At 43.4% G+C, this 27,692-nt stretch overlaps 2 protein-coding genes across 4 annotated transcripts; both read right to left on the reverse strand.

The window, feature by feature from the left end:
* Positions 1-1,992: 1,992 nt before the first annotated feature.
* LOC118235752 (15-hydroxyprostaglandin dehydrogenase [NAD(+)]-like) lies at positions 1,993-12,566 on the reverse strand. Of its 2 annotated transcripts, none has more exons than XM_035433509.1 (8): positions 12,501-12,566; positions 12,154-12,248; positions 11,911-12,034; positions 10,245-10,351; positions 9,126-9,222; positions 8,314-8,390; positions 7,350-7,513; positions 1,993-2,778 (listed from the first exon to the last, which is right to left on the reverse strand). In XM_035433509.1, exons 2-8 carry the CDS (start codon positions 12,244-12,246, stop codon positions 2,628-2,630), a joined length of 813 nt encoding a protein of 270 aa, XP_035289400.1. In that variant the 5' UTR covers positions 12,247-12,248; positions 12,501-12,566; the 3' UTR covers positions 1,993-2,627. The 2 variants fall into 2 exon arrangements, with proteins under 2 accessions (XP_035289400.1, XP_035289399.1); XM_035433508.1 differs by having other exon boundaries at positions 12,429-12,558.
* Positions 12,567-15,854: 3,288 nt separating this feature from the next.
* Positions 15,855-24,276, reverse strand: LOC118235753 (15-hydroxyprostaglandin dehydrogenase [NAD(+)]-like). Of its 2 annotated transcripts, none has more exons than XM_035433510.1 (8): positions 21,581-21,818; positions 21,267-21,361; positions 20,918-21,041; positions 19,075-19,181; positions 18,584-18,686; positions 17,860-17,936; positions 16,923-17,086; positions 15,855-16,245 (listed from the first exon to the last, which is right to left on the reverse strand). In XM_035433510.1, the coding sequence occupies exons 2-8, from the start codon at positions 21,357-21,359 to the stop codon at positions 16,101-16,103; spliced, it is 813 nt and encodes a 270-aa protein (XP_035289401.1). In that variant the 5' UTR covers positions 21,360-21,361; positions 21,581-21,818; the 3' UTR covers positions 15,855-16,100. The 2 variants fall into 2 exon arrangements, with proteins under 2 accessions (XP_035289401.1, XP_035289402.1); XM_035433511.1 differs by lacking the exons at positions 20,918-21,041; positions 21,267-21,361; positions 21,581-21,818 and adding exons at positions 23,375-23,498; positions 23,721-23,815; positions 24,149-24,276 and having other exon boundaries at positions 15,857-16,245.
* Between the last annotated feature and the right edge of the window lie 3,416 nt (positions 24,277-27,692).

The raw sequence follows: 27,692 nt of genomic DNA on the forward strand, positions 1-27,692 counted from the left end.
GGACCCCGGGTCCTGACCGATTACGCTCGGTAACCGCGGCGGAGAAGACGGGAACGTTTATCGAGTTTAATTTGCCAAAAATTACAGAGAAGCGGCGCTGCTTCGCCACCCTCTCTTTCCCTCTTCATCCCCGAGTTAATTTTGGGCATCAAACAAACCTGAAGAAAGGTCTGGAAGAACACGTTCAGCAGTGGTCAAACGAGCGAGGAAGAGTGGAGTGTAGAAACAGAGGTGTAGATTAAACATCAGTATCATTAATCCTGTAAATCTCTCCTTCATCCGTCTGGTCTTTCTCTCCGTCTTATTGGAGATTCTGAGATTTTTCTTCTTTTTTTTTTTACAACACCAGCAGTGAGTAAATGAGTTTATAATGGCCATAAAGTGCTGATGGAAGGCAGCGGTCATCAAGTGTACAGGCCAAGACGTCTCCAGGCCCGGCTCAGATAAGGACAGACGGCACGCATCTTCGTCCGATCTTACGCCGTTTAAAACATTTAACATTTTTTTATTTCTTCCTGGACATTCGGGAGTTTGGTGCTCGCAGGAGTGAGGGACCTGCTCTGTCTCTCTCGTTTCGGTGTTTGTGCCGAAATTTGCACAGAAGCACGACGGTCTCCGCTCTTTTTACCTTCTGCAAAGAAAGGGCTTTAAACCTATTGTTTGTTTTCAGACTGGGCTGACGCACTTACATGTGTGACCTCATGCATTTACAACAATGTCCAGTCGCATGGATGGATTTTGCCAGAAACATTTCAGGTGTACATTACAGGCATTTAGTGGACGCTCGTGTCCAGGGCGAATTACACAGAATTTACTTTGCCCCCATTTTATACAGCTGGATATGTACTGAAGCAATGCAGGTTAAGTACCTTGCTCAAGGGTACAATGGCAGTGTCCTACCGGGGAATCGAACCTGCGACCTTTAGGTTACGTGACCAGTTCGTTACCCATTATACTACACTGCCGCCCCTGTGTATTGTCCTGGCAGTTGATCAGTCCTGGCCAGCATTAATCTCCCCCAAACGTGTATTTCGCACGCATGCTTTGTAGACTCAGTGGATACAGCCTCTCAAGAAGGGGTTGCAGGTTTGAGTCCCAGCCAGCCAGGTCCTCTCTGTGTGGAGTTGGCATGTTCTCCCCGTGTTTGCGTGGCTTTCTTCCTGGTACTCCGATTTCTTCCGTCAGTAAAATAAATTAAAACGTTTTTAAATGGCTTTTTCATTTTGAGCTGAAATGAACATGCATAAAGTAATACTGTGCAAGGGGCAGGGTGGGGGGTGTCACCTGCAACACAAATATTTGCACTCCTTCCCACAAACTCCTGTTTTAACCACAGGTCATGGCTTCAGTTTTGTCACTATTTGTTTTACACTATTTGGCAGAGTTGTGTTATCAAAAAGGCTGATGTTCACGGATAACGATACAAACAATTGCAAACTTCAGCATGACACTGTTCCTGCTTACGCAGCTATTCAAACAAGTGCTGTATGTTATTGTTTGTTTATAGAGCTATTCAAACTAGTGCTATATGTTATTGTTCATGCTTATGGTGCTATTCAAACTAGTGCTGTTATTGTTTGTTTATAGAGCTATTCAAACTAGTGTTTATGTTATTATTCGTGCTTATAAAGCTATTCAAACTACTGCTATTTTATTGTTTGTGCTTATAGAGCTATTCAAACTAGTGCCATATGTTATTGTTTGTGTGTATAGAGCCAATCAAACTAGTGCTGTATCTTATTCTTAGTGCTTACAGAACTATGCAAGCTATTAATTATATTGTTTCTTCTTATTCCCTCATGCTTATCAGTACATCCCGCACCTACGTTAGGTGTAGTCCGAGTGCACGTTAGGGGGTTCAAAAAGCTTCTCAAAAGCTGTCGTTATCTCAATAGCGGCACCTAGTGGCCGTGCACATTTGTGTCAGTTGTTTCCTACTCGACAGCCCTCGTTACAACAAATAGAAAAAAAATGAAACAGGTTCACAAGACGCACGTGAAAATAGTTTTATTCATGAGGAACTCAGACCTGTGTAAGTGAACTGTACGTGTACCATTATCACGTAGCATCGTGAATTAATACATTTCTTTTAAACGTGCAGTCAGACGGCGCAGTAATTTATCAGAAAGATGTTATTTGGTATTAAAGACATATGTTACAATATGAACATCAGCTTTTATTTTCACATTTTCTTAGTGATCGTTTTTTCTTAGATGTTCTACAAAGTTCTACAAAGTTTTAAAATAGAGAATACTGGCAAGCTTTGTTTGAAAGTTTTTACGCGGATACACACAGTCGCTGTACTTGCGGCAGAAAGCAGTTTTTTTATGAAACCGGAACACAATAAGGTCTATTCATGTTCATAACTGTGGCACTACATTTGGAAAGAAACACTGGCAGTTTTTTTTTAAAGTAAATTTTCGGTGCCTCGAGCACCACAAACGTTGGCACCGCTGAGATTCGCTGTATCAGGGAGAGCTGCAGCGGACATCTAGAAAACTCTAAATTAAATCTGAGCGAAACGGCCTGGATTGACGGCCGGCACTCCGGGTTAGTGCAGCTAAAGCATTCTCTCATTTTTGGGGCGACCCGCCCCTCTAAGGAAACGCTACCCTTTCGATGGCGGCCTACTGGGACGGCGGCCCCAGGTCGACCGCGACCTTAAAAAGCTCTGGAAAACTCACAACGGTGCCGCCCTCCAGCGTCACCATCATCACCGCCCCATTCTTCTCCTCGTCCGTCACCAGCTGCAGGAACCTCTCAGCCACGTCTGGCACCCTGAAAAACGCACAGCACCCCACACCCTTAAACAGAGACACACACACCCACCATAGCACCCCACACCCTTAAACAGAGACACACACCCACCACAACACCCCACACCCTTATACAGAGAGACCCACACCCACCACAGCACCCCACACCCTTAAACAGAGAGACACACCCACCACAGCACCCCACACCCTTAAACAGAGAGACTCACACCCACCACAGCACCCCACACCCTTAAACAGAGAGACCCACACCCACCACAGCACCCCACACCCTTAAACAGAGACACACACACCCACCACTACACCCCACACCCTTAAACAGAGACACACACACCCACCACTACACCCCACACCCTTAAACAGAGACACACACACCCACCACTACACCCCACACCCTTAAACAGAGACACACACACCCACCACAACACCCCACACCCTTAAACAGAGACACACACCCACCACAGCACCCCACACCCTTATACAGAGACACACACCCACCACAACACCCCACACCCTTATACAGAGAGACCCACACCCACCACAACACCCCACACCCTTATACAGAGACACACACCCACCACAGCACCCCACACCCTTAAACAGAGACACACACCCACCACAACACCCCACACCCTTATACAGAGAGACCCACACCCACCACAGCACCCCACACCCTTAAACAGAGAGACACACCCACCACAGCACCCCACACCCTTAAACAGAGAGACTCACACCCACCACAGCACCCCACACCCTTAAACAGAGAGACCCACACCCACCACAACACCCCACACCCTTAAACAGAGACACACACCCACCACTACACCCCACACCCTTAAACAGAGACACACCCACCACAGCACCCCACACCCTTAAACAGAGACACACCCACCACAGCACCCCACACCCTTAAACAGAGATACACACCCACCACAGCACCCCACACCCTTAAACAGAGAGACACACACCCACCACTACACCCCACACCCTTAAACAGAGACACACACCCACCACAACACCCCACACCCTTAAACAGAGAGACCCACACCCACCACAGCACCCCACACCCTTAAACAGAGACACACACACCCACCACAACACCCCACACCCTTAAACAGAGACACACACCCACTACAACACCCCACACCCTTAAACAGAGACACACACCCACTACAACACCCCACACCCTTAAACAGAGACACACACCCACCACAACACCCCACACCCTTAAACAGAGACACACACCCACCACAACACCCCACACCCTTAAACAGAGAGACCCACACCCACCACAACACCCCACACCCTTATACAGAGAGACCCACACCCACCACAACACCCCACACCCTTAAACAGAGAGACACACACACCACTACACCCCACACCCTTTAACAGAGAGACACACCCACCACTACACCCCACACCCTTAAACAGAGAGACACACCCACCACAGCACCCCACACCCTTAAACAGAGACACACACACCCACCACAGCACCCCACACCCTTAAACAGAGACACACACCCACCACAACACCCCACACCCTTAAACAGAGACACACACCCACCACAGCACCCCACACCCTTAAACAGAGACACACACACCCACCACAACACCCCACACCCTTAAACAGAGAGACCCACACCCACCACAACACCCCACACCCTTAAACAGAGACACACACCCACCACAGCACCCCACACCCTTAAACAGAGACACACACCCACCACAACACCCCACACCCTTAAACAGAGACACACACCCACCACAGCACCCCACACCCTTAAACAGAGACACACACCCACCACAACACCCCACACCCTTAAACAGAGACCCACACACCACTACACCCCACACCCTTAAACAGAGACACACACCCACCACAACACCCCACACCCTTAAACAGAGACACACGCTCACCACAACACCCCACACCCTTATACAGAGACACACCCACCACAGCACCCCACACCCTTAAACAGAGACACACACCCACCACAACACCCCACACCCTTAAACAGAGAGACCCACACCCACCACAGCACCCCACACCCTTAAACAGAGACACACACCCACCACAACACCCCACACCCTTAAACAGAGACACACATAGCCACCACTACACCCCACACCCTTAAACAGAGACACACACCCACCACAGCACCCCACACCCTTAAACAGAGACACACACCCACCACAACACCCCACACCCTTATACAGAGACACACACCCACCACTACACCCCACACCCTTAAACAGAGACACACACCCACCACAGCACCCCACACCCTTAAACAGAGAGACCCACACCCACCACAACACCCCACACCCTTAAACAGAGAGACCCACACCCACCACAACACCCCACACCCTTAAACAGAGAGACCCACACCCACCACAGCACCCCACACCTTTAAACAGAGACACACACCCACCACAACACCCCACACCCTTAAACAGAGACACACACCCACCACAACACCCCACACCCTTAAACAGAGACACACATAGCCACCACTACACCCCACACCCTTAAACAGAGACAAACACCCACCACAGCACCCCACACCCTTAAACAGAGACACACACCCACCACAACACCCCACACCCTTATACAGAGACACACACCCACCACTACACCCCACGCCCTTAAACAGAGACACACACCCACCACAGCACCCCACACCCTTATACAGAGAGACCCACACCCACCACAGCACCCCACACCCTTAAACAGAGACACACACACCCACCACTACACCCCACACCCTTAAACAGAGACACACACCCACCACTACACCCCACACCCTTAAACAGAGACACACACCCACCACAACACCCCACACCCTTATACAGAGAGACTCACACCCACCACAGCACCTTACACCCTTAAACAGAGAGACCCACACCCACCACAGCACCCCACACCCTTAAACAGAGACACACACCCACCACAACACCCCACACCCTTAAACAGAGAGACCCACACCCACCACAGCACCCCACACCCTTAAACAGAGAGACCCACACCCACCACAGCACCCCACACTCTTAAACAGAGACACACACACCCACCACTACACCCCACACCCTTAAACAGAGAGACCCACACCCACCACAGCACCCCACACCCTTAAACAGAGAGACCCACACCCACCACAGCACCCCACACCCTTAAACAGAGACACACACCCACCACAACACCCCACACCCTTAAACAGAGACACACATAGCCACCACTACACCCCACACAAAAGGCCGTTGTAACACTGTAATAGGTGAGTCATAGTTTGAATGGAAGTATGAGAGATTATTTGTGTGAGGGTTGTGCAACAGAGAGACCCACACCCACCACAACACCCCACACCCTTAAACAGAGAGACCCACACCCACCACAGCACCCCACACCCTTAAACAGAGAGACCCACACCCACCACAGCACCCCACACTCTTAAACAGAGACACACACACCCACCACTACACCCCACACCCTTAAACAGAGAGACCCACACCCACCACAGCACCCCACACCCTTAAACAGAGAGACCCACACCCACCACAGCACCCCACACCCTTAAACAGAGACACACACCCACCACAACACCCCACACCCTTAAACAGAGACACACACACCCACCACTACACCCCACACCCTTAAACAGAGACACACACCCACCACAACACCCCACACCCTTATACCGAGACACACACCCACCACAGCACCCCACACCCTTAAACAGAGACACACATAGCCACCACTACACCCCGCACAAAAGGCCGTTGTAACACTGTAATAGGTGAGTCATAGTTTGAATGGAAGTATGAGAGATTATTTGTGTGAGGGTTGTGCAGCAGATGTGCAGATGAGCTGGTGAATAGGGACAGAAGTTTGAGAGATTATTTGTGTGAGGGTTGTGCAGCCGATGAGCTGGGTGGAAAGGGACAGAAGTTTGAGAGATTATTTGTGTGAGGGTTGTGCAGCCGATGAGCTGGGTGGAAAGGGACAGAAGTTTGAGAGATTATTTGTGTGAGGGTTGTGCAGCCGATGAGCTGGGTGGAAAGGGACAGAAGTTTGAGAGATTATTTGTGTGAGGGTTGTGCAGCCGATGAGCTGGGTGGAAAGGGACAGAAGTTTGAGAGATTATTTGTGTGAGGGTTGTGCAGCCGATGAGCTGGGTGGAAAGGGACAGAAGTTTGAGAGATTATTTGTGTGAGGGTTGTGCAGCCGATGAGCTGGGTGGAAAGGGACAGAAGTTTGAGAGATTATTTGTGTGAGGGTTGTGCAGCCGATGAGCTGGGTGGAAAGGGACAGAAGTTTGAGAGATTATTTGTGTGAGGGTTGTGCAGCCGATGAGCTGGGTGGAAAGGGACAGAAGTTTGAGAGATTATTTGTGTGAGGGTTGTGCAGCCGATGAGCTGGGTGGAAAGGGACAGAAGTTTGAGAGATTATTTGTGTGAGGGTTGTGCAGCCGATGAGCTGGGTGGAAAGGGACAGAAGTTTGAGAGATTATTTGTGTGAGGGTTGTGCAGCCGATGAGCTGGGTGGAAAGGGACAGAAGTTTGAGAGGAACTCACTCGAGAACGCCGGCCTTCTCCTTAAGCTGCTCGGCTAAACGCAAGAGATCACCAAACTGTCCCGCCGACTTTTCATTGGTCAGGAAATCGAGGATTGGCGTTCGGACGAAAGTGGGACAGAGGGCGTTGATCCTTACGCCATAATCACTCGCCTTCGAGGCATCCTGTAACACACGCACGCACACACACGCACGCGCACACACACGCACGCACACACACATGCACGCACGCACACACACGCACGTGCACACACGCACGGGCACACACGCACGCACACACACACGCACACACGCACGTGCACACACGCACGGGCACACACGCACGCACACACACATGCACGCACACACACGCACGTGCACACACGCACGGGCACACACGCACGCACACACACATGCACGCACGCGCACACACGCACGCGCACACACGCACGTGCACACACGCACGGGCACACACGCACACACACACGCACGCACGCACACACACGCACGTGCACACACGTACAGGCACACACGCACGCACACACACGCACCCCATGAAATCAGTCCCTGATGTAGATGTTTCCCATGTAGACGTATTTCTTTTTGCCACAAACAGATACACAGACAAGTGGTATGCACACATTTTTCCCCACTCAAACTGCATGCTTTGTTGAATCACCAAGTAAAAGGTTAACAAGACCTTGAATATACTTCAAAATCAATCAGTAACTACTTCAAGGAATGATAAACTGAAATGGCCTTCACTGTCCCCAGACTTGAATATTATTGAATATCTGAGGAGAGATGTCAAACGTGCAGTCCATGCAAGACCAAAACATATCTTAGACCTAGTAGGGTTTGGCAAGAAACGGGGGGGGGGGGGGGGGGAATTCCTAAAGGGAAAAATAGAGAGTGAACTGCATTTGTGGGAGATCAGAACTGTATCACAGAGTACAGGCGTCCATTTTCCTCCTGAAGGAACTTACTGCCATCGCCCTGGTGAACCCAACGACTCCATGTTTGGTGGCTGTGTAGACAGGAGAGGTTAAGAGGGGACCCAGCCCTGTGTGCAGATAAACCAGGATCAGCCGTCTAAACGCAAGCAAACCCAATGCAGTTAACCGCAGCATAACAAAGACAACAGGACTAAAATACAATGCTGCATGGCATCTTTTACTCTTCAGCATTACTTTGGTCAAGTAAATGATCTCTCATCTCTAATACTGTGCATTAATGTCAGTATGGAATGCAGTGTATTATTATGCAGTATATACATATATATATATATATATATATATACACCACTGCCTACTGTGGTTAATGGAAGAAAGTGCTATCTCTTAAACCCTGAAATTTAACTCTGTGGTTTGGGACTGTGGGCGGCACGGTGGTGCAGTGGGTAGCACTGTTGCCTCACAGCAAGAAGGTCACGGGTTCGAATCTCGTGTGTGTGCCCTGCGACAGGTTGGCGGCCTGTCCAGGGTTTAATCCCACCTCTTCAATGCATGCTGGGATAGGGTCCCCCCGAGACCCTGCCCAGGATAAGCGGGTATAGATAATGGATGGACCCTGCCCAGGATAAGCGGGTACAGATAATGGATGGACCCTGCCCAGGATAAGCGGTTATAGATAACGGATGGAGGGATGGATTCAACTCTGTATTTCAACTTTGGCATCAGAAACCAACCCCAAGGCACCATTCCACTGATAAATTTGAAAACATTCAAATAAAGGAAAGGGTGCAGAATGTCCCCATGCATACAGATCAATGCAGAGAGAAGCTGTCGTCCAATACTACCTGCAATGGAGGCTGTGTTTACTATTACTCCTCCTCCTCCTCCACTCCCCTTCTTCATGTGCTCAAGTGCCAGATAGGTGCCCCTAATCACTCCATTCTGTGTAAAAGACACCGAAGGCAGCTCACTGGTTAGAGTTACAGGTGAGGCCTCACGTTTGGACCTGCATCAGGGAGGCTAATACTCACTGCTTCTCTGATGGTCAGAGACACATTTACATAGTAGATTACTGTAATGCCCTCGTCTCAAATCATTCAAAAACAACAACAACAACAAAAAACAACCATTGGTTGTCTGCAGGTAATACAGAACACAGCAGCAAGGGCTTTAACAAAAATAAAAAACAAACGCATTAAATCTAACATGAGGTCATTACACTGGCTCCAAAGTACATACGTGATATGCTCTTAGATCATAAACCTTTTAGATCTCATAGATAATCTGGTGCTAGTCTTTTAATTGTTCCAAGGGTTAAAACTAAAACTGCAGGCAAACAGCTTTCTGTTTCTATGCTTCCTGCCTCTGGAATAACCTGGAATAACCTGGAATGACCCGGAATAACCTGGAATAACCTGGAATGACCCGGAATAACCTGGACTAACCTGCTAGCTGATTTTAGAAATGTTGAAACATTAAAGGGTTTCAAGGGAAAGATGAAAACACACCTTTTCAGCGCGTACCTTTAGATCAAGGGAATTTAATTGTTTTCATTTTTATTTTACTGTTACTTCATTTGTTGTATGATTCTGTGGTTGCTCTTTTATTTTTATATTATTTCTTTTTTAATATGTACTGTTCGTGTACAACCCACTGACTTGCTTCCTGTATGAAATGTGCAATATAAATAATTGATTTGATTGTGCAATCGCTCGACACTGGCTATGATAGCAAAACATTATGACTATTTGAATGCTTTGTGGTCAATTGGGCAAAATAGAAAATTCACTATTTTGGCTTTATGAGTATAATATTTTTCAGGCAACATTTGGCTAGATCACCAGCTTTTTACCTTTGTTTTTTCTTCGCACTTGTCCCGCAGACAACAGAAAAACGAATTCCCCAAAGTACAGACATCCATCCCTACTGCTCATTTTTAGAAGGTTATCGAAAGATAATCTTACCAGATTTATCTGCACCGTTTTCTCCCAGTCGCTCTCATCCAGAATCCCTGCGTTGTTCGCGACAATGTGGAGTCCGCCAAACCTCTCGATGGTTTTCTGGAACGCATCTGATGAAAAAATAAATGTCACCATGAATGTGAGCATTCACACAACCAATGCTATCACCTTTTAGAATTTGATTCGGAATAAGGGACAAATAGAAAAACACCGAATTTTAGGGAAATCAATTATAATCATTTTAATTCGCCTGCACTGTCAGAAAAAAAGGTATGAAACACCTTTAAAAAAAAAAAAAACTTGTACCGCTAGCCAACAATACACAATTCAGTTGTACCTTTTTTTGCTTGTAAAAGGCACTTACTAGTGCCCAAATAGAACATTAGTGTACTTTCAGAGTACATTAGGCAAATTTGCACTATACAAAACAAAAGTGTACCTCTATTGACAGTAGCAACGTTTTCACTAGCGAGCAAGATTTGAGAAACATGCATTGTACCCGTGCCATGTAGCTATGCCATTACTGTTAAAGATAAAATGCTAATAATTTTTATTAATTAATATCTCCCCATAAATATAGCTTAAATTCAGCAGTGTTTAATCCCCTTAGAGAGATAGCTTGCACTGGCATACATTTTAAACTAGGAGTTACGCAACGTGTAGCACGGAGTGTAGCACAGTGGGTAAGGAACCGAAAGGTCACAGGTTCGATTCCCGGGTAGGACACTGCCGTTATACCCTTGAGCAAGGTACTTAACCGAAATTGCTTCCGTATGTATAAATGGATACAATGTAAAATGCTATGTAAAAGTTGTGTAAATCGCTCTGGATAAGAGCGTCTGCTAAATGCCTGTAATGTCATGTAACGTGCCCTGTAGACTGAAGCCACACATCCTCCGACGAGGTCACCTGGCATCTGGTCACCTAGAGGCTTCACTCTCGCCTCCCGCCGCTTGGACGCCTCTATTTTTAAAACAATGTTTATCGATCGTATATTTTGGAAATCCCCACACAGCAATAATGACGAGTCCTCCTTAACAGAACTATGTAGTGAGGGGGAAATTTGAAATCGGATACAGTTTATACGATGGATCTTTAATCTGACTCGTTATCGTACCTAAATCGGCTCCCGTTGAAACGAATGGAGCCGATTTTCGAAGTCGTTTCTCGCCAGAGGATATGCGGCTTCAGTCCTGGGCATTAACTGGTTTTTCGTTCATTTTAGCAAACTGTCTCGCTCACGCGCACATGTTTTTTTTCCACATCAGGGCTGCCAAACTCTGTTCCAGGAAATCTACCATCAAGGTTGTGGTTTCAACTCTATTTTGGCAATCATGATTCTACAGAGTAGCAGCTCAAAAAGACCTCTAGGTGTTGAATGGCAGGTGCTTCGTTAGGGTTGGAGTGAAAGGAACAAGCTTGGGCAGCCCTGGTCATTGTGACACCGCGAATTATGTGACATTCTACTCGGTCATGTCACAGTTGGCATAACATGTTCGATAAGAGGGTGTTATGTCACCCTTTATGAAGTTTGACATTGGTTATGATTTATGAAGCCATCAGCTTATGTCATGTTTATGTTTAAGTTTTTATATGTGCTATATAAAGCCTTTATAATAAACACTTGGCCTCTGCTGACATTCGTATGAAATAATAAAAATAAAATTACCTTTTAATTGTTCCGCTGAGGTGACATCGCATTTCAAAAAAATGGTCCGGTCTTCTCCGAACTCTTTATCAAAATCCGCTTTGGCGGTTTTCCCAACCGTTTCGTTAATGTCCAACATTGCCACCTAAATACGCAGATCTATTGTCACAAGCACCGTAAAAGACATATTTACGTACAAAACCATACGGCCTTTTATAACGTGAAGAAATATTTAGAATATTTAATATTGTCATTAAGTATTACCTTTGCTCCATTTTTCAGAAGAATGTCAGAAAAGCCTTTCCCCAAACCTTGACTGGCACCAGTTACAAGAGCTACCTTACCACTTAACGCCATAACTGGAGAAATAAGAAAATCAGTTCAGCGCTGTCTAAACAATAAACAAATAATACACTATGGAACCGTACCTTCTTGGAAAATAACTTTTTTTTTTTTGCACGTATTGTCTATTTATTCACTTCAAACGAAATTTGATGAAAATATGCAAGACCTATATCCTCAGTCCAGAGTTACGCTACCTTCATGTGCAGCCAGAAATATCGTATTTACGAGTTGCGTGCACTCGAACGACCCAACGAAGTCGTAATTACCTGTGGGAAACCAGCGGGCTGTTTCTATGATACGATAACCGAGTTGCAAAGTTGTGACGCTATGGAGGCGTGTTGTCAAAGAAAAATGGCGCAAAGCGGTTAAGTCGTGTCAAGTTAAAAGACAGAATCATATATATCGCTGTTTTGTGTTAATATTTAGCATTCTTTGTTAGTATCTAGTATTAGGATTTTAATGTGTTAATATTTTCATTCATTTTTTAGTTATCACACGCTTTTGTGCCTGCATACACATGTTAGCTACTGCAAACTAACTTTTACTATGAAGCCAGTAGCAAGGTTCAGGTTCAGGTTACTTCATTTGTACCCTTAGGTAGATTTGGTTTGCAGTAGACGAGGCATCCATCTTGACACACAATTTAGAAACAACACAGACAGTAGACAAACATAATACAAGTACTCAAGGTTCCGATCATCACTAAAAACCACTAAAACTGAAAGATTAAATAAATAAATAAATAAGATAAACCGTGCTTCTGTAGGCTATCATCTGTGCAATGTTGCTACGACTTGTTCATCTGAGTGATGGCTGCTGGAACAAAGCTATTGTATACCGCTTTGTTCTGCACTTTGGGACTATAAACCTTCGTCCAGAAGGAAGAAGCTGAAATTCACTGTGCAAAGGGTGGGAGTCGTCATTTAAAATCAAGCCAGTTATCCGCTGTAACTGTCTGGCGTAGGCTACAGGGACGCACGGGTTAAGCTGTGACTCACCAAGCGGCCTACTAGACCACTTAACAATTTGATTCAGAGAGTTACTGTTCTTTAAAGATAGGTTTCCAGACCATGACACCAAAGAAAAAGATGAAATCGATTCAATAAAAGCACGGCAGAATGAGGTCATCGTGGTTTTGTCAGTGTGGAAATAAGACAGTTTCCTCAAACTAAACAAACGCTGGCACCCCTTTTTGCACACCGCTTCCCAATTTGCTTCAAAGTTCATTTTTGAGTCAATAATTGTCCCAAGATATTTATAAAATTGCACACATTCCACTGTCTGACCTTTAATGCATGTGACTTCAGGTGTGTGGGCCTGTCTTCTAAAAGTGATTATCATGTTTTTTGTCTTAGATATGTTTAATTTATATGTTTAATTGAAGATAGGACTCCTCACACCACTTGACAAAGTCGTTGATGTCCGGTGCCGTGGCTGGTCTCATTATCCTGGAGCCGACTAACAATAACAGAGTCATCTGCATACTTTAAGATGGTCCTATTTTCACACCTGCTCTGACACATATTGTGTAGAGGATAAATAATAGGGGTGAAAGCACACATCCTTGTGGGGAGCCAGTTGAGGAGCAAACTTGGTCAGGCAGAATTCCATTTACCCTCACTCTTTTGTGTCCTATTAGTTAAAAAGTCAAGAATCCAACCCACAAGACTGTTACTCAAGTCAAATTGTTCTAAAAGCCTACTGGTTAAAATATTGGGTTGAATTGTGTTATCTAAGTTTAGCATGACAGCCTGTTATTTAACAGCCAGCTCATGCCAACGAAGCAGTGTATATGTGAGAATACTGTTTAGCCTGCCCTACACGCAGTTCTCACGTTTCAGCAAGTCCAAATGCTTCAGATGTTGATTTTCTTTTTTTTAAATGCGCGCTTGTTTTCGTACATAAAATACTAGCCACAAAAACTTGTTTCCATTGTGCGTCCATTATTGTTATAATTTATTTATTTTATTTTAAAGATCTTACAAAGGCCACTTGAATGCCTGACGTGTCGTAATTATAACTTCCGAATTTGGTAGCGGGAGCTAACGAGGAGCACATGAAGGCAGCTATAATTATAGGCTAAGTGAAATTTAATGTCGACATTGGCAGCATCACGTCGCGTATGATGTGTACGGGAGTGGCAACCCGAGACGATTCAGCTGCCTATGGGTGCTGTTGGAATACGAGTTGCACTTGAACGACCCCCCGAGTTGTAATAACAAGTGGGTACGTCAGAGACAAGGCAGGAGTTTTCTTTGTTCCGCCTCTCACTCTCTTCTCGGGCTACGTTGCTTTGTGTCGTATTTCATCTTTAACGTTCAACGCGTAAAACTATACGTAATAGACAAGAAATACAAGAAATAGGGACCTGCAGCCGTTTAACCGCTTAAATAGTGCCCCATTTTTTAAACTCAAGCCTGAAAATGACATAGGCTACCCGAAATAAAACGGCTACTATGTTTGAACCCTTTTGACTACAAGCATAATCCTGGTCTCTTCTGAATTTGGAGTTTTGTTTTCCAAGAGTCAGAATTAATCAAAATATTATGATGCAAAGTAATAGAAGCTAATACGCAGTGGAAGTTTATTATTATTATTATTATTATTTTATTTTATTTTTATTTTTTCCCAGTGGATACAGATGAGGCTGCGCCTGGTGGTTTAAATGCGCACAAGGCAGCCACAGCTACAATGCTGGACAAAGCCTGGTTCAAATTTGATGACAATACCACCAAGAATGAGCATAAGAACAAGTATATAATAAACAAATGATATTATGGGTCTTTAGAGGTGCGAACTTCTATATATTGTATACCATATGCTCCTAAAAAGTTATGCTCCTATGTAGCTAGCTTTCCCATGGCCTAGCTGTCACCCTCCCCCTCCCTGCCTCCTTAAGTCGAACAAAATCCAGTAAACAAAACGAAGAAATGCACTTGAGATTTTCTGCCAGTTTGAATAATTTTGAAGGAGTGGATGAAGTTTGTACTTAATTAAGTGCCAACTTAATTTGCAACCGAAAATTTGTTTTTTGAAAACAATAGTCTGCATTGTCAGCAATGCTTTCTAACCAGTTGAGACGTTTGACATAACGGAATTCATCGAACGTTATTCCAAAGACCTCAAGTGTCCTGGTGTCCTCCATCAGCCACCAGAGGGCACCTGTTACCCATTTGCCTGTCCTGACTTGTCATTATTACTTTAGCGGTTTTGGTTTCTGCATGCTTTCGTCTCGTTAGCTTAATTCGATGCACATGTTATTTTTAATGTTCAATCCCCTTGTGTCTTGCGTTTCGTTGCTTGGTCTTTGTGCTTGCGGGTCTGTGTGTACTCAGAGCTCTGTCCGGTCTCTAGTATTCTCTCGTGTCATCTCCTGGCGGTTGTTTTATTTTTTCCGAGTCCTCACGTAAAGACTCGGACTTTGCTCCGATTTCCTGGCCGCGCGAGCTTCACTCTCCGTTTGGGTTCTACCGCGTTCTCTCGTGACATTAACCTGGGAAGGCAATGCGTTTTTGCTCTCGTCTTCGTGTTTATACAATGGGCTTGCACCCTTAAATGTCACTTGTGGTTATATTTCCATTTTAATCATGGTTAGGCTATAGAGAATCAAATACACCAAATATGCTGGTACTATATATGTTTTATGCATTATACAGTACAGTACGGTGGTATTATCAGTGTATCCAAAACTGAAAAAAAACTACAATAAGGCACAGATACTGCATTGCCCACAAACAGAAACACATCATGTTCCTGCTTGAACAGGTCGCATCCTTAATGTTCTCACCGGACATATTGTGACATTTTTTCCGTGTTTATAGAAAAATGAAATTCAAGTGAACTTGCAGAGTTTCTTTAACAAAGATTCAGGGGAGAATGGTCTTGGGTGCGTCCTTAAAATCTTTCGGAAAATTCATGTAGGCAGTGCACTCCTGTGTGACCATCATCACCGCCCCATTCTTCTCCTCGTCCGTCACCAGCTGCAGGAACCTCTCAGCAACCACTGGCACCCTGAAAAATGCACAGCACCCCACACCCTTAAACAGAGACACACACCCACCACAACACCCCACACCCTTAAACAGAGACACACACCCACCACAACACCCCACACCCTTATACAGAGAGATGTTTATTGCCTGAAACTGATACAATCTGTAAATGCAATTATTCACTGTACTACAAACACTGTACTTTTTTTCACAGCACACTACAAGTTTTTTTCTTTTACCTCACCTGCTGGATTTGTGGGGGTACAACATCGATATTGCCTGTTTCTGTGAAGGAGGTGCGTCCAGTCTTACCCGAAAAGGGCCGGTGTGGGTGCAGGTTTTTGCTTTAACCCAGCATTACGACACCCGACTCAACTAATTAACAAATCATGGTCTTCAATCAAGACCTTGATAATTAGAGTCAGGTGCTGTAGAGCTGGGCTAAATCACAAACCTGTACTCTCACTGGCCCTTTTCAGATAAGATTGGACACCCCTGCTCTGAAGCATCTCAACAGTGTCTCTGTAAAAAGCACTACAAAGATAAAATTGAACTGAACTGAATAAACAGGTTAGTTATGGTTTTAATGGAAGTATGAGAGCTTTGTTTCGGGGTTATGTAGCTGATATAAGGCTGTTTAAGGTGCCAAGCAGCAACTGAATTGATGAAATGGACAGAAGTTTGAGAGGAACTCACTCGAGTATGCCAGTCTTCGCTAAAATTTTATCGGACAAATTCTGGAGATGGCCAAGCTGTCCTGCTGCCTTTTCATTCTTCATAAAATCGAGGATGGGAGTTTTGACGAAAGAGGGACAGAAGGCGTTGATCCTAACACCATAACCACTCGCCCTCGAGGCTTCCTGTAACACAAACAGACACACACACGCACACACGCGCACGCACACACATACACAAACACACGCACACACACGCAAATCATCAGTCCCTAATGTAGGTAATCCCCAATATTTATTTTTGCCGCAAACAGCTGCACATACGCTGGTGTGCAAACACTCGGGTTTCCCCCGTCAAACTGCACGTTTCGCTGAATCACCAACTGAAAAGTTAACTTCTGCAGGATCCAGACTTTAGCATGAAACAAGTGCTGCGGACTATGATGAATCAAAAACTGAACTCTTGGGCCACAGCCAACAAAGACACATTTGGAGAAAAACGGGAAGCATTTTAAGAAAAGAACACCATGCCAACGTTAAGAAAGAAGGTGGACCTATTAAGCTTAGTGAGTGTTGTGGAAAGTAAGAGCGGATTCAACCAAATGTCAACAAATCCTAGACGCTAATGTTCCAGAGTTACTAAAGACAGTGAAGCTGAAATTAGGCTATTGAGATATTTCAACAAGACAATCCAAAACATACCTCAAAATCAATCAAGAACTACTCAAAGGAATGAAAGATTACATTTAAAAGGCATTCACAGTCCCCAGACTTGAGTATTATCGAAAATTTGTGGGGAGATCTAAAGCATGCAGTGCATGCAATAAGACCTAAAAATCATTCCAACCTGCAGTAAAAGCATTTGGGGAGGAAGAGACGCATGAACAGAGGGAACTCCAAGAGAGACCAGAACTGTATCACAGAATACAGGCGTCCATTTTCCTCCTGAAGGAACTTACTGCCATCGCCCTGGTGAACCCAACTACTCCATGTTTGCTGGCTGTGTAGACAGGAGAGGTTAAGAGGGGACCCAGCCCTGTGTGCAGATAAACCAGGATCAGTCGTCTAAACGCAAGCAGACTGGATTAAATTAGTTAATTACTTAACAAAGACCACAATCCATAGCATTACCCTTGCTAACCTTCATCCACAACCAGGCCTCTAAAATTATAGTGTCAAACTCATGGTTATTTGTAGGCTTGTAGACAACACTCGTACCACAAGCATTCAAATTCCCTGAAGCCTGTGAATTAAATGGGGCGTTCTTGTGACTCATGAACTTGCGTAACCTTTAACTGAAACCAGTTTTACTACAAAACGGCTTGTGCTCAGGAGCCCTCGTATTAAAAAACAACCGTTAGCATTATATTAGGATTAGCATCCCTGGTCTTGTTTACAGAAATTAGGTCTCAAATTTAAAGGAAAAGAAACAATGGGTCCATGTGAAGAGCAGCATTTAACACTTACTACTAAAGGAATACTATTGTACTTTTTTTTTAAAACAAATTCTGGATACCAAAAGTCTTCATTTAACTGAGAAGCACCTTTTCAGTCTTTCAATTAGAGGACTTTGACACTGAACTGGTGTGTGTGTGTGTGTGAGAGAAAGGAAATTATGCAAAATGTCCCCATGCACACAGATCAATGCAAAGAGAAGCCGTAGGCCGATTCTGATGATACTACCTGCCATGGAAGATGTGTTAATTATTACTCCTCCTTCTCCTCCTCCTCCACTCCCCTTCTTCATGTGCTCAAGTGCCAGATAGGTGCCCCTAATCACTCCATTCTGTGTAAAAGACACCGAAGGCAGCTCACTGGTTAGAGTTACAGGTGAGGCCTCACGTTTGGACCTGCATCAGGGAGGCTAATACTCGCTGCTTCTCTGATGGTCAGAGACACATTTACATTGTGAAAACGATCGATACTGGCTATGATATCACAACATTCTGAATCACTTTTGTGGTCAATTGGGTAAAATAGAAAATTCACTATGTTGACATTATGAGTATAATCTTTTTCAGGCATCATTTTGACTAGATCATCACTTTTTCTTGATTGTAATACATATTTGTACTGCAGACAACGAGAAAACGCACCCCCCCCCCCCCCCCCCCCCCCCAAGTAGACATCCATCCCTGCTGTTCATTTTAAAAGATTATTGAAAAATATTTTACCAGATTTACTTCCACCGTTTTCTCCCAGTTAGTCTCATCCACAATCCCTGCATTGTTGCTTACAATGTCGATTCTGCCAAACTTTTCGATGGTTTTTTGGAATGCATCTGTTGACAAAATGAATCTCACCACGAGCACTAGCATACACACAACCAAGGTTACCTTTTATTATTAAGGGTAATTTTCAGTTTGTTTAGGAATAAGGGGAAAAAAAACATTAACATTTTCAGGACATTGATTATAAAACAAATTATCAATTAGCTAACACTCTCAGATTTATTTTTTTTTTTTTTACAAAAAGTGCCTAAAAAGTTACAAATGCTAAAAAAACTGGGGTGCAAACTGCCAGTCACATAAAATTGTACCCGTGGTCACAGCGCACAATTCAGCTGCAGCTTCCGTGCTCATAAAAGGCACTTACTATTGACCAAATAGAACATTACTGTACTTTCAGGGAACATTTGGGAAATTTGCTGCATATAGAACAAAAATGTAACTTCACTGACTGCGTACCAACAATTTGACTAGCAAGCTAGGTTTGAGAGACGCGCATTGTACGTGTAACAGCCACCTAGGTAATTACTGGTAAAGATTAAATCTTAATTGTGTATACAAATGAATATTTTCCAAGAATATATCCTACAGCCAGCACTATTTAGCAGGTGTCTGGTGGACAGACCCCTTAGAGGACTAAAACAACAGCAGGTGGACATGTACAATTAAAGAAGTGTTTTACAGAAACCCACACGAAGGGGGAATAATCTGTCAGCAGGGGACAAGGTATGCTCTCTGTTTCAGTTCTATAAATTTATTCAGACTTAAATGTTGGATGGTCCTAACAGAAATGTCAACATGATTTGGGTGGCAGTGTAGCACAGTGGGTAAGGAACTGGGCTTGTAACTGAAAAGTCATAGGTTTGATTCTTGGATAGGACACTGCCGTTGTACCCCTGAGCAAGGTACTTAACCTGAATTGCTTCGGTAAATATATTGCAATGTAAAATGCTGTGTAGCAAGTTGTGCAATTCGCTCTGGATAAGAGCATCTGCTTAATGGCAGTAATCTAATGCTTTGAGTAGGCCTGAACTGGTTTTGCGAGAAGTGTGGCAAGCAAGACAAATCTTGTCTATGCCCAATCCTGTTCCTGGAGAACTACAATCCATTTGGGTTTAATTTCAACCCTAATCAGGCACACTTGACTCCACTAATTCGCAGCCCAACGAGATCTCTATCTGTTGACCGACGTGTGCTTTGTTAGGGCTGGAGAAGGCAAGGCTGGAGCCCAGCAGTAAGGTTGGGCAGCCCTGGGCCACATTCTAAAGCTCCATTTCTCTGCTCCAACGAAAAACTAACTTAAATGAAGCAGGGTTCGGAATAAAGCACTCCTCAACATCTGAAAGGTGGGAGGAGCTGGCCATGTGAAATTCTGGCCAGCTAGGAGGGGGGATCTGAAAAGTTTTGTTTTCTTTTGTCTTTGTTATTTTAGTTTGTTGTTTTAGATAATTATTTTTGCCTGGAACCCCTGAGCGTGAAGGTCTCTCTCTCTCTCCACTCGACAGCCAACGGTGTTTCCCAGAACGGGCGCATCTCCCTCTCCGGGGGTGTCACGCTGGCGTGGAACAGTGACATAAACAACAATGGCTAATAGCTAAACGTTATAACGTTATAAAAGTTGACACAAAACAGGCTTATGTAGGATGCTAGTCTACTTGTGACATAACTCATGATGTCTGAAACGATCCCAATCCACCTGAGGAAAATTAGTCGCCTTTACTACTCTTACAATAGCAGTAACTATCTCCGTTGTCTCTATGGGCTTCCGTATAACAAAAATATAGCCTACCTTTCAGTTGTGCATTTGAGGTCACGTCGCATGTCAAGAAAATGTTGCGATCTTTTCCATACTCTTTATCAAAATCCGCTTTGGCGTTTTTCCCAGCATTTTCATTAATGTCCAACAGTGCCACCTAAATACGCAGATCTATTGTCACAAATACCGTAGAAGACAGACATTCTCCAGAACTAAGAGAACTAAGTAACAACGATTTTTAAAAAATGGAAACGTTTATTTAAAAGTTATAAATTACGTTGAAATGAAGGTCCTTTTCGATGTTCGCATACAAAACCATGCGGTTTTTCAGAATGCGAAGAAATGTTTTGAATACTTAATTACTGTCGTCAGTTAGTGTTACCTTCGCTCCATTTTTCAGAAGAATGTCAGAAAAGCCTTTGCCCAAACCTTGACCGGCACCGGTAACAAGAGCTATCTTACCACTTAACGCCATAACTGGAGAAACAAGAAAATCAGTTCAGCGTATTTACCACAGAAATGTCTACACCTTTCTGTCTACAAAAATTATGTTATGTGCGGCACAGTGCCTCCGTGAATTTTTTCGTTTTTTCCCCTACCTTTCTCACTTATAGGCTACTTATCCACTTCAGACTGAATTTGATTAAAATATTGTTTTGAACTGCCAAAAAAGGCACTTGTTGTTAGAGAGCTTACCCTTTGTCGAGAGTTATAAGTGAATTTTCAGGTCGTACGGGATGTGTCAGATATGGGAGTGACAAACCAAGACGACTGCCGCCCTTAGATGCTGTCGAAATACTCGGGAATACGTTTTTAAGCAGTAGTGTGGTGCACCACATCAGGATATACAAGAAACACTGCTGGCTGCGTAACTGGATACTATGCTGTTTATATGCGATCCGCCGAAAAAGCAGATTGGTCTCGGCTGCGCCGGCTGGTGGAGAGAGAGAGAGAGCACCTGGTTTTACTTTTTTTGCTGTTGTTGTTGTTAGTTTAATAGCAATCACTCATTAAAATCGAACAAGATTCAACTTTCTTTTTAGGCCACACCTTTTTTCACCTCCCTTGGCTAATTTCTTCAAAATGAAAAAACAGAACAAACAACACAAAAAAACAACAACAAAAAAAAATTGATGTTAAGGGCTGATAAAAAAAAGCATGTGTGTAACAGCAGTCCAACTTAAACCCATAGGTGGTGCTACAAATTCAAAACTGTATATCTCACAATTGGACGAACCAAAATGTCATGAAATTGGTTCTGCATGCTATGGGGCAAAGTATCATTATCAAAATATCAAAATTGGTCAGCTCACTTTCGGCGAGCGTGGCCTGTGACGTTTTTGCCTATAACTGTGGCTGTTTGGACAATAGCCACCGAATTTGCTGAGCTCCCCAGAACACTCACTCTGGGTTCCATATGAATCCATCCCTGTACAGTTTTACTAACTTGTCAGCTCCATAAGTTTACTGAACTTTTATTTAACAAGTCTGGGATGTAGTTTCACTCATTACAATAGATGCTTCCTTTCATTTATTCATATTGCACCATTGCCCCATAATGCTTGGACCCTGTTAATTGCTGCTTGCAGCTATATTCTTGGTTTTATGTTTGCATGAAGTAATAAAATTTCACAAAACTACAAATATTTTGCTGGACACGTTAGCTCAACAGTGCAATGTGGATTAATGCAACTTGTTTGTGATTGCTGTGCCTACATAAAAGGTTGGTCACTATAGCTTAAAATTTGTAGCCCACAGAACCATGGAAGTTTTAATTGGGAGAATGTTTTCACAGTGTAGTCTAAGTAGGATACCAGTTACATATGCAATGCTATTTATAAAATAATAATGACGGAAGGTGGCTTTACAGTCAAACCAGTCAAGGTCAAAACTTTGAGACCCCTAGACACGTTATATATATATATAATATATATATATGTATATATATGTATGTATATATTCTGCATTATCAGCAATGTTTTCTAACCAGTTGAAACGCAGGACATAACCTTGCAATTCATCAAACTTCATTCCAAAGACGTCCAGTGTCTTGGTGGCCTCGAGCAGCCACCAGAGGGCGATTACCAATTCCTGATGTCTCGGATTTGCCAGGCCTGTCTTGCCATTGTGGCATTAGCGATTTTGGTTTCTGCATGCGTCCGTGTCGTTAGCTTATCTCGGTGCACTTGTTTACTTGTAGTGTTCCCCTTTTGTCTTGTGTTTCGTTGCTTGTTCTTTGTGTTTGCCTGGCAGTGTAACACTCAGGGTCCAGGTCTCTAGTATTCTCTCGTGTTAGCTCCCTCGGAGATGATATCCCCGACTCTACACAACTTATGGTTTTGTTTAGCCTACTATCTGACTCCACACCCTAAGCTACCAGAGTAGGCTATAGTTTTGTCCCGTTACTTCGAGAAATATATATATATATATATATTTATATATATATATATATATATATATATATAAACAAAAAATACATAAATAGCCCACCTTTCAGGTGTTCATATGAGGTCACATCGCATGTCAGAAAAATGGTGCTGTCTTCTCCATACTCTTTATCAAAATCCGCTTTGGCGTTTTTCCCAGCCGTTTCGTTAACGTCCAGCAGTGCCACCTAAACACGAAGATCTATTGTTACAAACACCGTAGAATACAGACATTCCAGAGAACTAGGCAATAACAATTCTTGTTTGATTTATTTTAATAGCAACACGTTCATTTTAAACTATAACTTTGAAATGAAAGTAATTTTAAATATTCACATACAAAACTATACGGTCCTGTAGAATGGGAAGAAATGTTTTGAATACTTAATATTGTCGTCAGTTAGTGTTACCTTTGCTCCATTTTTCAGAAGAACGTCAGAAAAGCCTTTCCCCAAACCTTGACTGGCACCGGTTACAAGAGCTATCTTACCACTTAACGCCATAACTGGTGAAACAAGAAATAAAGTCTTCTTGAAAATATATACCTTAGAATTGTGGTCTTTACAAACCAGTCATACGTGTCCTCTACTGTCACAAACAAACAAACAAATAAATAAATAAATAAATAAATAAATAAATAAATAATGAGAGGACTTGGAGTCACTGGGCGCCCACCGGCTGCCACTAAAACATCCAACACCTAGGCCTACTGTGAATATTTATGACTACCTCCGTGCAAAAATAACAGTTTTTTTTAACACGTAGCCTATAGGCTATTTATCCACTTCAAACTAAATTTGATGGAACTTTTTTATGAATTGTCAAATAAGGCGCTTACCGTTCTAGAGCTCAACCCTGTCCAGAGTTGTTAGCGAAGTTTCATTAATTTCGACACAGGCAACACCGTGTCATATGCGATGTGTGAGCGGCGGGCGTGGCAAACCGAGACGAATGCTGCCTTCTAAGGTTACTGAAAATGTCGGAAATAGGCTACGAGTTTCCGACACGGAAGTCGCACTTGAACGACTCTACAAATCATAAAGAGCCTACAGATGTGGAAAACAACAAAGAAATAGTTTTCCTCGTTCAAGATATCTCACTCTCTTCTAAGGTTGTGTTTCTTCGTTTCGTATTTTCTCTCACAGGCTTACGGTACAACACGTAAAAACGGTAGCCTACACACAAGAAATAGGGGTATGAACCGGCCTTCTAATCATAACATCTAAAATGTATCAAAATGGATCAAACTGAATATTATTACAATGGAAGGATTGGTGATTATTCGTTATCCACTATCACCCAGAAGAGAGACTGCAGTAGAGACGACCGTTTAACCCTGAGAAATTTGTTCACAGGAGACTGACTTCATTTCTGAGGGGGTATTACGTCGTGGCCTACTTCTGACCACTGGCGCAGCGTCACATTCATGACCATTGCAGGTTCACTAGCACTGAACTGCAGCCATCCCTCCAAATGTCATATTGATATGCTGGCTAACATGTCCATAAGCAGCAGTGTGGCGCACCACACTAGAATATATAAGCAACATCACTGGCCGCTGGACTGGATACTAGTGTAAGCTGGATAAAAGTTAAAAATGCAATATGCTTCTAGGAGAAAATTATAATGTCAGTGTCTACATTTGCTCTGAATACATGAGAAGATTTCTGAAGAGGAGTTTTTTGCGTCAGTGCAACTGCTGACACACAATGTTGCTTAAAATAATTTTGACAAACACTCACTATGTTTGTCACTATGCAGGACCCAGTACCCACATGTCAACGGGTTCCTCTTCTTCTTAGCAGAAGCAAGATGTAGGAACAGCAGAATTTCTCAGCATATGGTGGATGGTCTAACCGTACGTCAGGTATGGATTAAATTTTATTTTTATGTACTTTATGGTTACACTGTAAAAAAAAAAAATCTGTAGAATTTCTTCCAGAATATTTGCCAATAATCTATTGTAGTTGTATTATTGCATTTTAATCATGGTTAGGCTTACATAGCCACGCAGCCACAGCCACAGCCACCCTAACACAACCACGCCCCTCACCAATGATTTGTGACCAACTCCACCAGAGGCCTTACTGCCAATGTCAAAAATGAGCTCAGATTGATCACCAGATACAAACATGAAAACAACTCATCGTTTTTAGTCCCTTTTTACGCCGATGGTCCTATTCAAGCCTGCATGTAACTGCAGTGAGTTCTTCTGCTTTGTCAGGCTGTTGTATCCAGACGTGCTGACCTTTGAATGGGTGCAATGCTGCAAGTGCAAATGGTGGCCCCTCAGAGACTGTGCTGGACCTCCTCATCCTCACCTGAGGGGTGGGCATTCTGTTGTGGATGTGAAGCTGCAAACACCCGCAGTAGGCGAGCATACAGTACAGGCCAAAAGTATTAGGCCACCTGTGGTTGTATAAAAAAAAAAACTTTAGGTACTGAACAATTCAGTTAATTTATGCACATTTATTGAATAACAAACCAAAGTACAAAACTTTTTTCAATTTATACCTACAGTAATTCAAAAAGATGAGTCTCAGTTTAAAATAATCTTAGACTTGACTTTCCTTGATATAGCCTCCTTTGGCTTTAATTACAATTTAAAAAAATATTGGAAGCCTATCCAATCAGTATATTGGAAGGGTGTTACTATTGGAAAATAGTGGGAGGTGGAGGGGTGGGAAGGAGGTGTAGAGGTAGTTAAATTGACTGAAATCTTATCTACTTTTACGTTTTTAAAAAAACACAGGTAGCCTAGTACCCCTGGCTTTTAATGTAAGTAAAATAGACACTAAGGTTGCAAGAAATATGCCAAAGACCAAGTTTGGCTAAGATGTGCAGAGCCAAGTAAAAGTATTGTGGCAAGATTATTCCCAGCGAAAAAATTACAAAGAAGTTTAATATTTCCTGGTTCTGAGTTCAGTACACCCTCAGGATGGTCCAGCTGATGGGCAGTAATGTTAACTGGAGAAGACCAGGAACTTAAAGAGGCAGAAGACAAATATCTTGTCTTGTCTAGCAAAAGAAACCGTCATAAAACTGCACCACAACTACAGGAAGAACTCAATGTGACTAGAAAGAATCCCGAATACAGTTAAACAGCAACTAAAAGGATGTGTGTCTGTCTCTTCCCGATCTTTCTTGGTCCAGTGTTGATGGTGCTTGGCCCACTAAAGTCTTTTCTTCTTGACAGCACGTAGCAAGGCCTTTTTTTGCGTATAATATATGCAGTATACAACAGAAGTAAGTACACCCTTGTGCAATATCACTTAAATGTCAAATGATTCAAAATTGTATCACCTCTCAATAATGGCATTATTTCTAAGTTGCCAAGTAGAGTATTTCCTCTTATGAACAACCAAAAAAAAATACATGAGAAAGACTATATTGAAAATACAGACCTCAAAGTAGAAACTCAATGCAACAAAAGTGAATACACCTGTGATCACTGACACACAAGTTAGAAAACCTGTGATCATTGAAACAAAATTGAGTACACGTGTGATTTCAATGCCTAATTGCATGAACATGGTTATAAAATGACCTGTGAACACCAGAACGTTCTCAATTTTGGACCTATGGGCTGTGTCTATCTGCATGTCTGCATCATGGCTCCACATGGAAAAGAATTGCCAGAGGAACTGAAAAATCTGATTGTGAGACTTCACAAAAATGGAGAGGGATACAGGAAGACGGGTGACCAACTAAACATCAGTAGAAACACAGTTACAGCAGTAATCAGAGGTATAGGCACGGACAGTGCGCTGCTTGCACAATCTAGCTCTGAAAAACAGACAGGCAAGTGCTTCAGACTTGGCACAGGGGTTATCAATGGAAATAGGAGTTTCTGTGGCAGCTCAGACGGTGCGAAGGACATTGCATAACGTCAGTCTCTTTTAAACTTTGCTAGAGAACATGAAAAGAAGCCTGATAAATATTGGGAGCACATTCTTTGGTCAGATGAGACCAAGCTAAATTTGATCGGCTCAGATGAGGTCCAGCATGTTTGGCGTGAACCTGGCCAGGACTACCACAGTGAATGCATATTCCCGACAGTGAAGCACGGAGGTGGGAGTGTGATGATATGGGGCTGCATGAGTGCAAAAGGTGTTGCGGAGATCACATTTATAGATGGCACCATGAATGTTTGTGGATATGCCAAAATACTGGCTGACAAGATGACTCCCAGTCTCCAGAAGCTTGGCAGAAGAGGAATATTCCAGCATGATAACGATCCAAAGCACACTGCCAAAATCACGAAAGAGTTTCTAAAGAAGAAAAAAGTGATGACTATGACCCTGCCAAGTATGTCGCCTGACTTGAATCCAATAGAACACCTTTGGGGTATTTTAAAGAGAGGTAGAGCAACAACACAACCC

This window comes from Anguilla anguilla, chromosome 9 (assembly GCF_013347855.1).
Source record: "Anguilla anguilla isolate fAngAng1 chromosome 9, fAngAng1.pri, whole genome shotgun sequence".
Classification (NCBI taxonomy): domain Eukaryota; kingdom Metazoa; phylum Chordata; class Actinopteri; order Anguilliformes; family Anguillidae; genus Anguilla; species Anguilla anguilla.

Bases quoted from the DNA above. Each gene is read 5' to 3' on its own strand.
- LOC118235752 (XM_035433509.1), bottom strand. From the start codon at position 12,246: ATGGCGTTAAGTGGTAAGGTAGCTCTTGTAACTGGTGCCAGTCAAGGT. The intron at 12,035-12,153 runs GTAATACTTAAT...CTGCGTATTTAG, and splicing joins TTCTGAAAAATGGAGCAAAG to GTGGCAATGTTGGACATTAA. The intron at 10,352-11,910 runs GTAATTTTATTT...TTTTTTCATCAG, and splicing joins CTCAGCGGAACAATTAAAAG to ATGCGTTCCAGAAAACCATC.
- LOC118235753 (XM_035433510.1), bottom strand. From the start codon at position 21,359: ATGGCGTTAAGTGGTAAGATAGCTCTTGTTACCGGTGCCGGTCAAGGT. The intron at 18,687-19,074 runs GTAAAATATTTT...TCTTTTACACAG, and splicing joins AAACGGTGGAAGTAAATCTG to AATGGAGTGATTAGGGGCAC. The intron at 17,937-18,583 runs GTAGTATCATCA...ATCTGCACACAG, and splicing joins TAACACATCTTCCATGGCAG to GGCTGGGTCCCCTCTTAACC.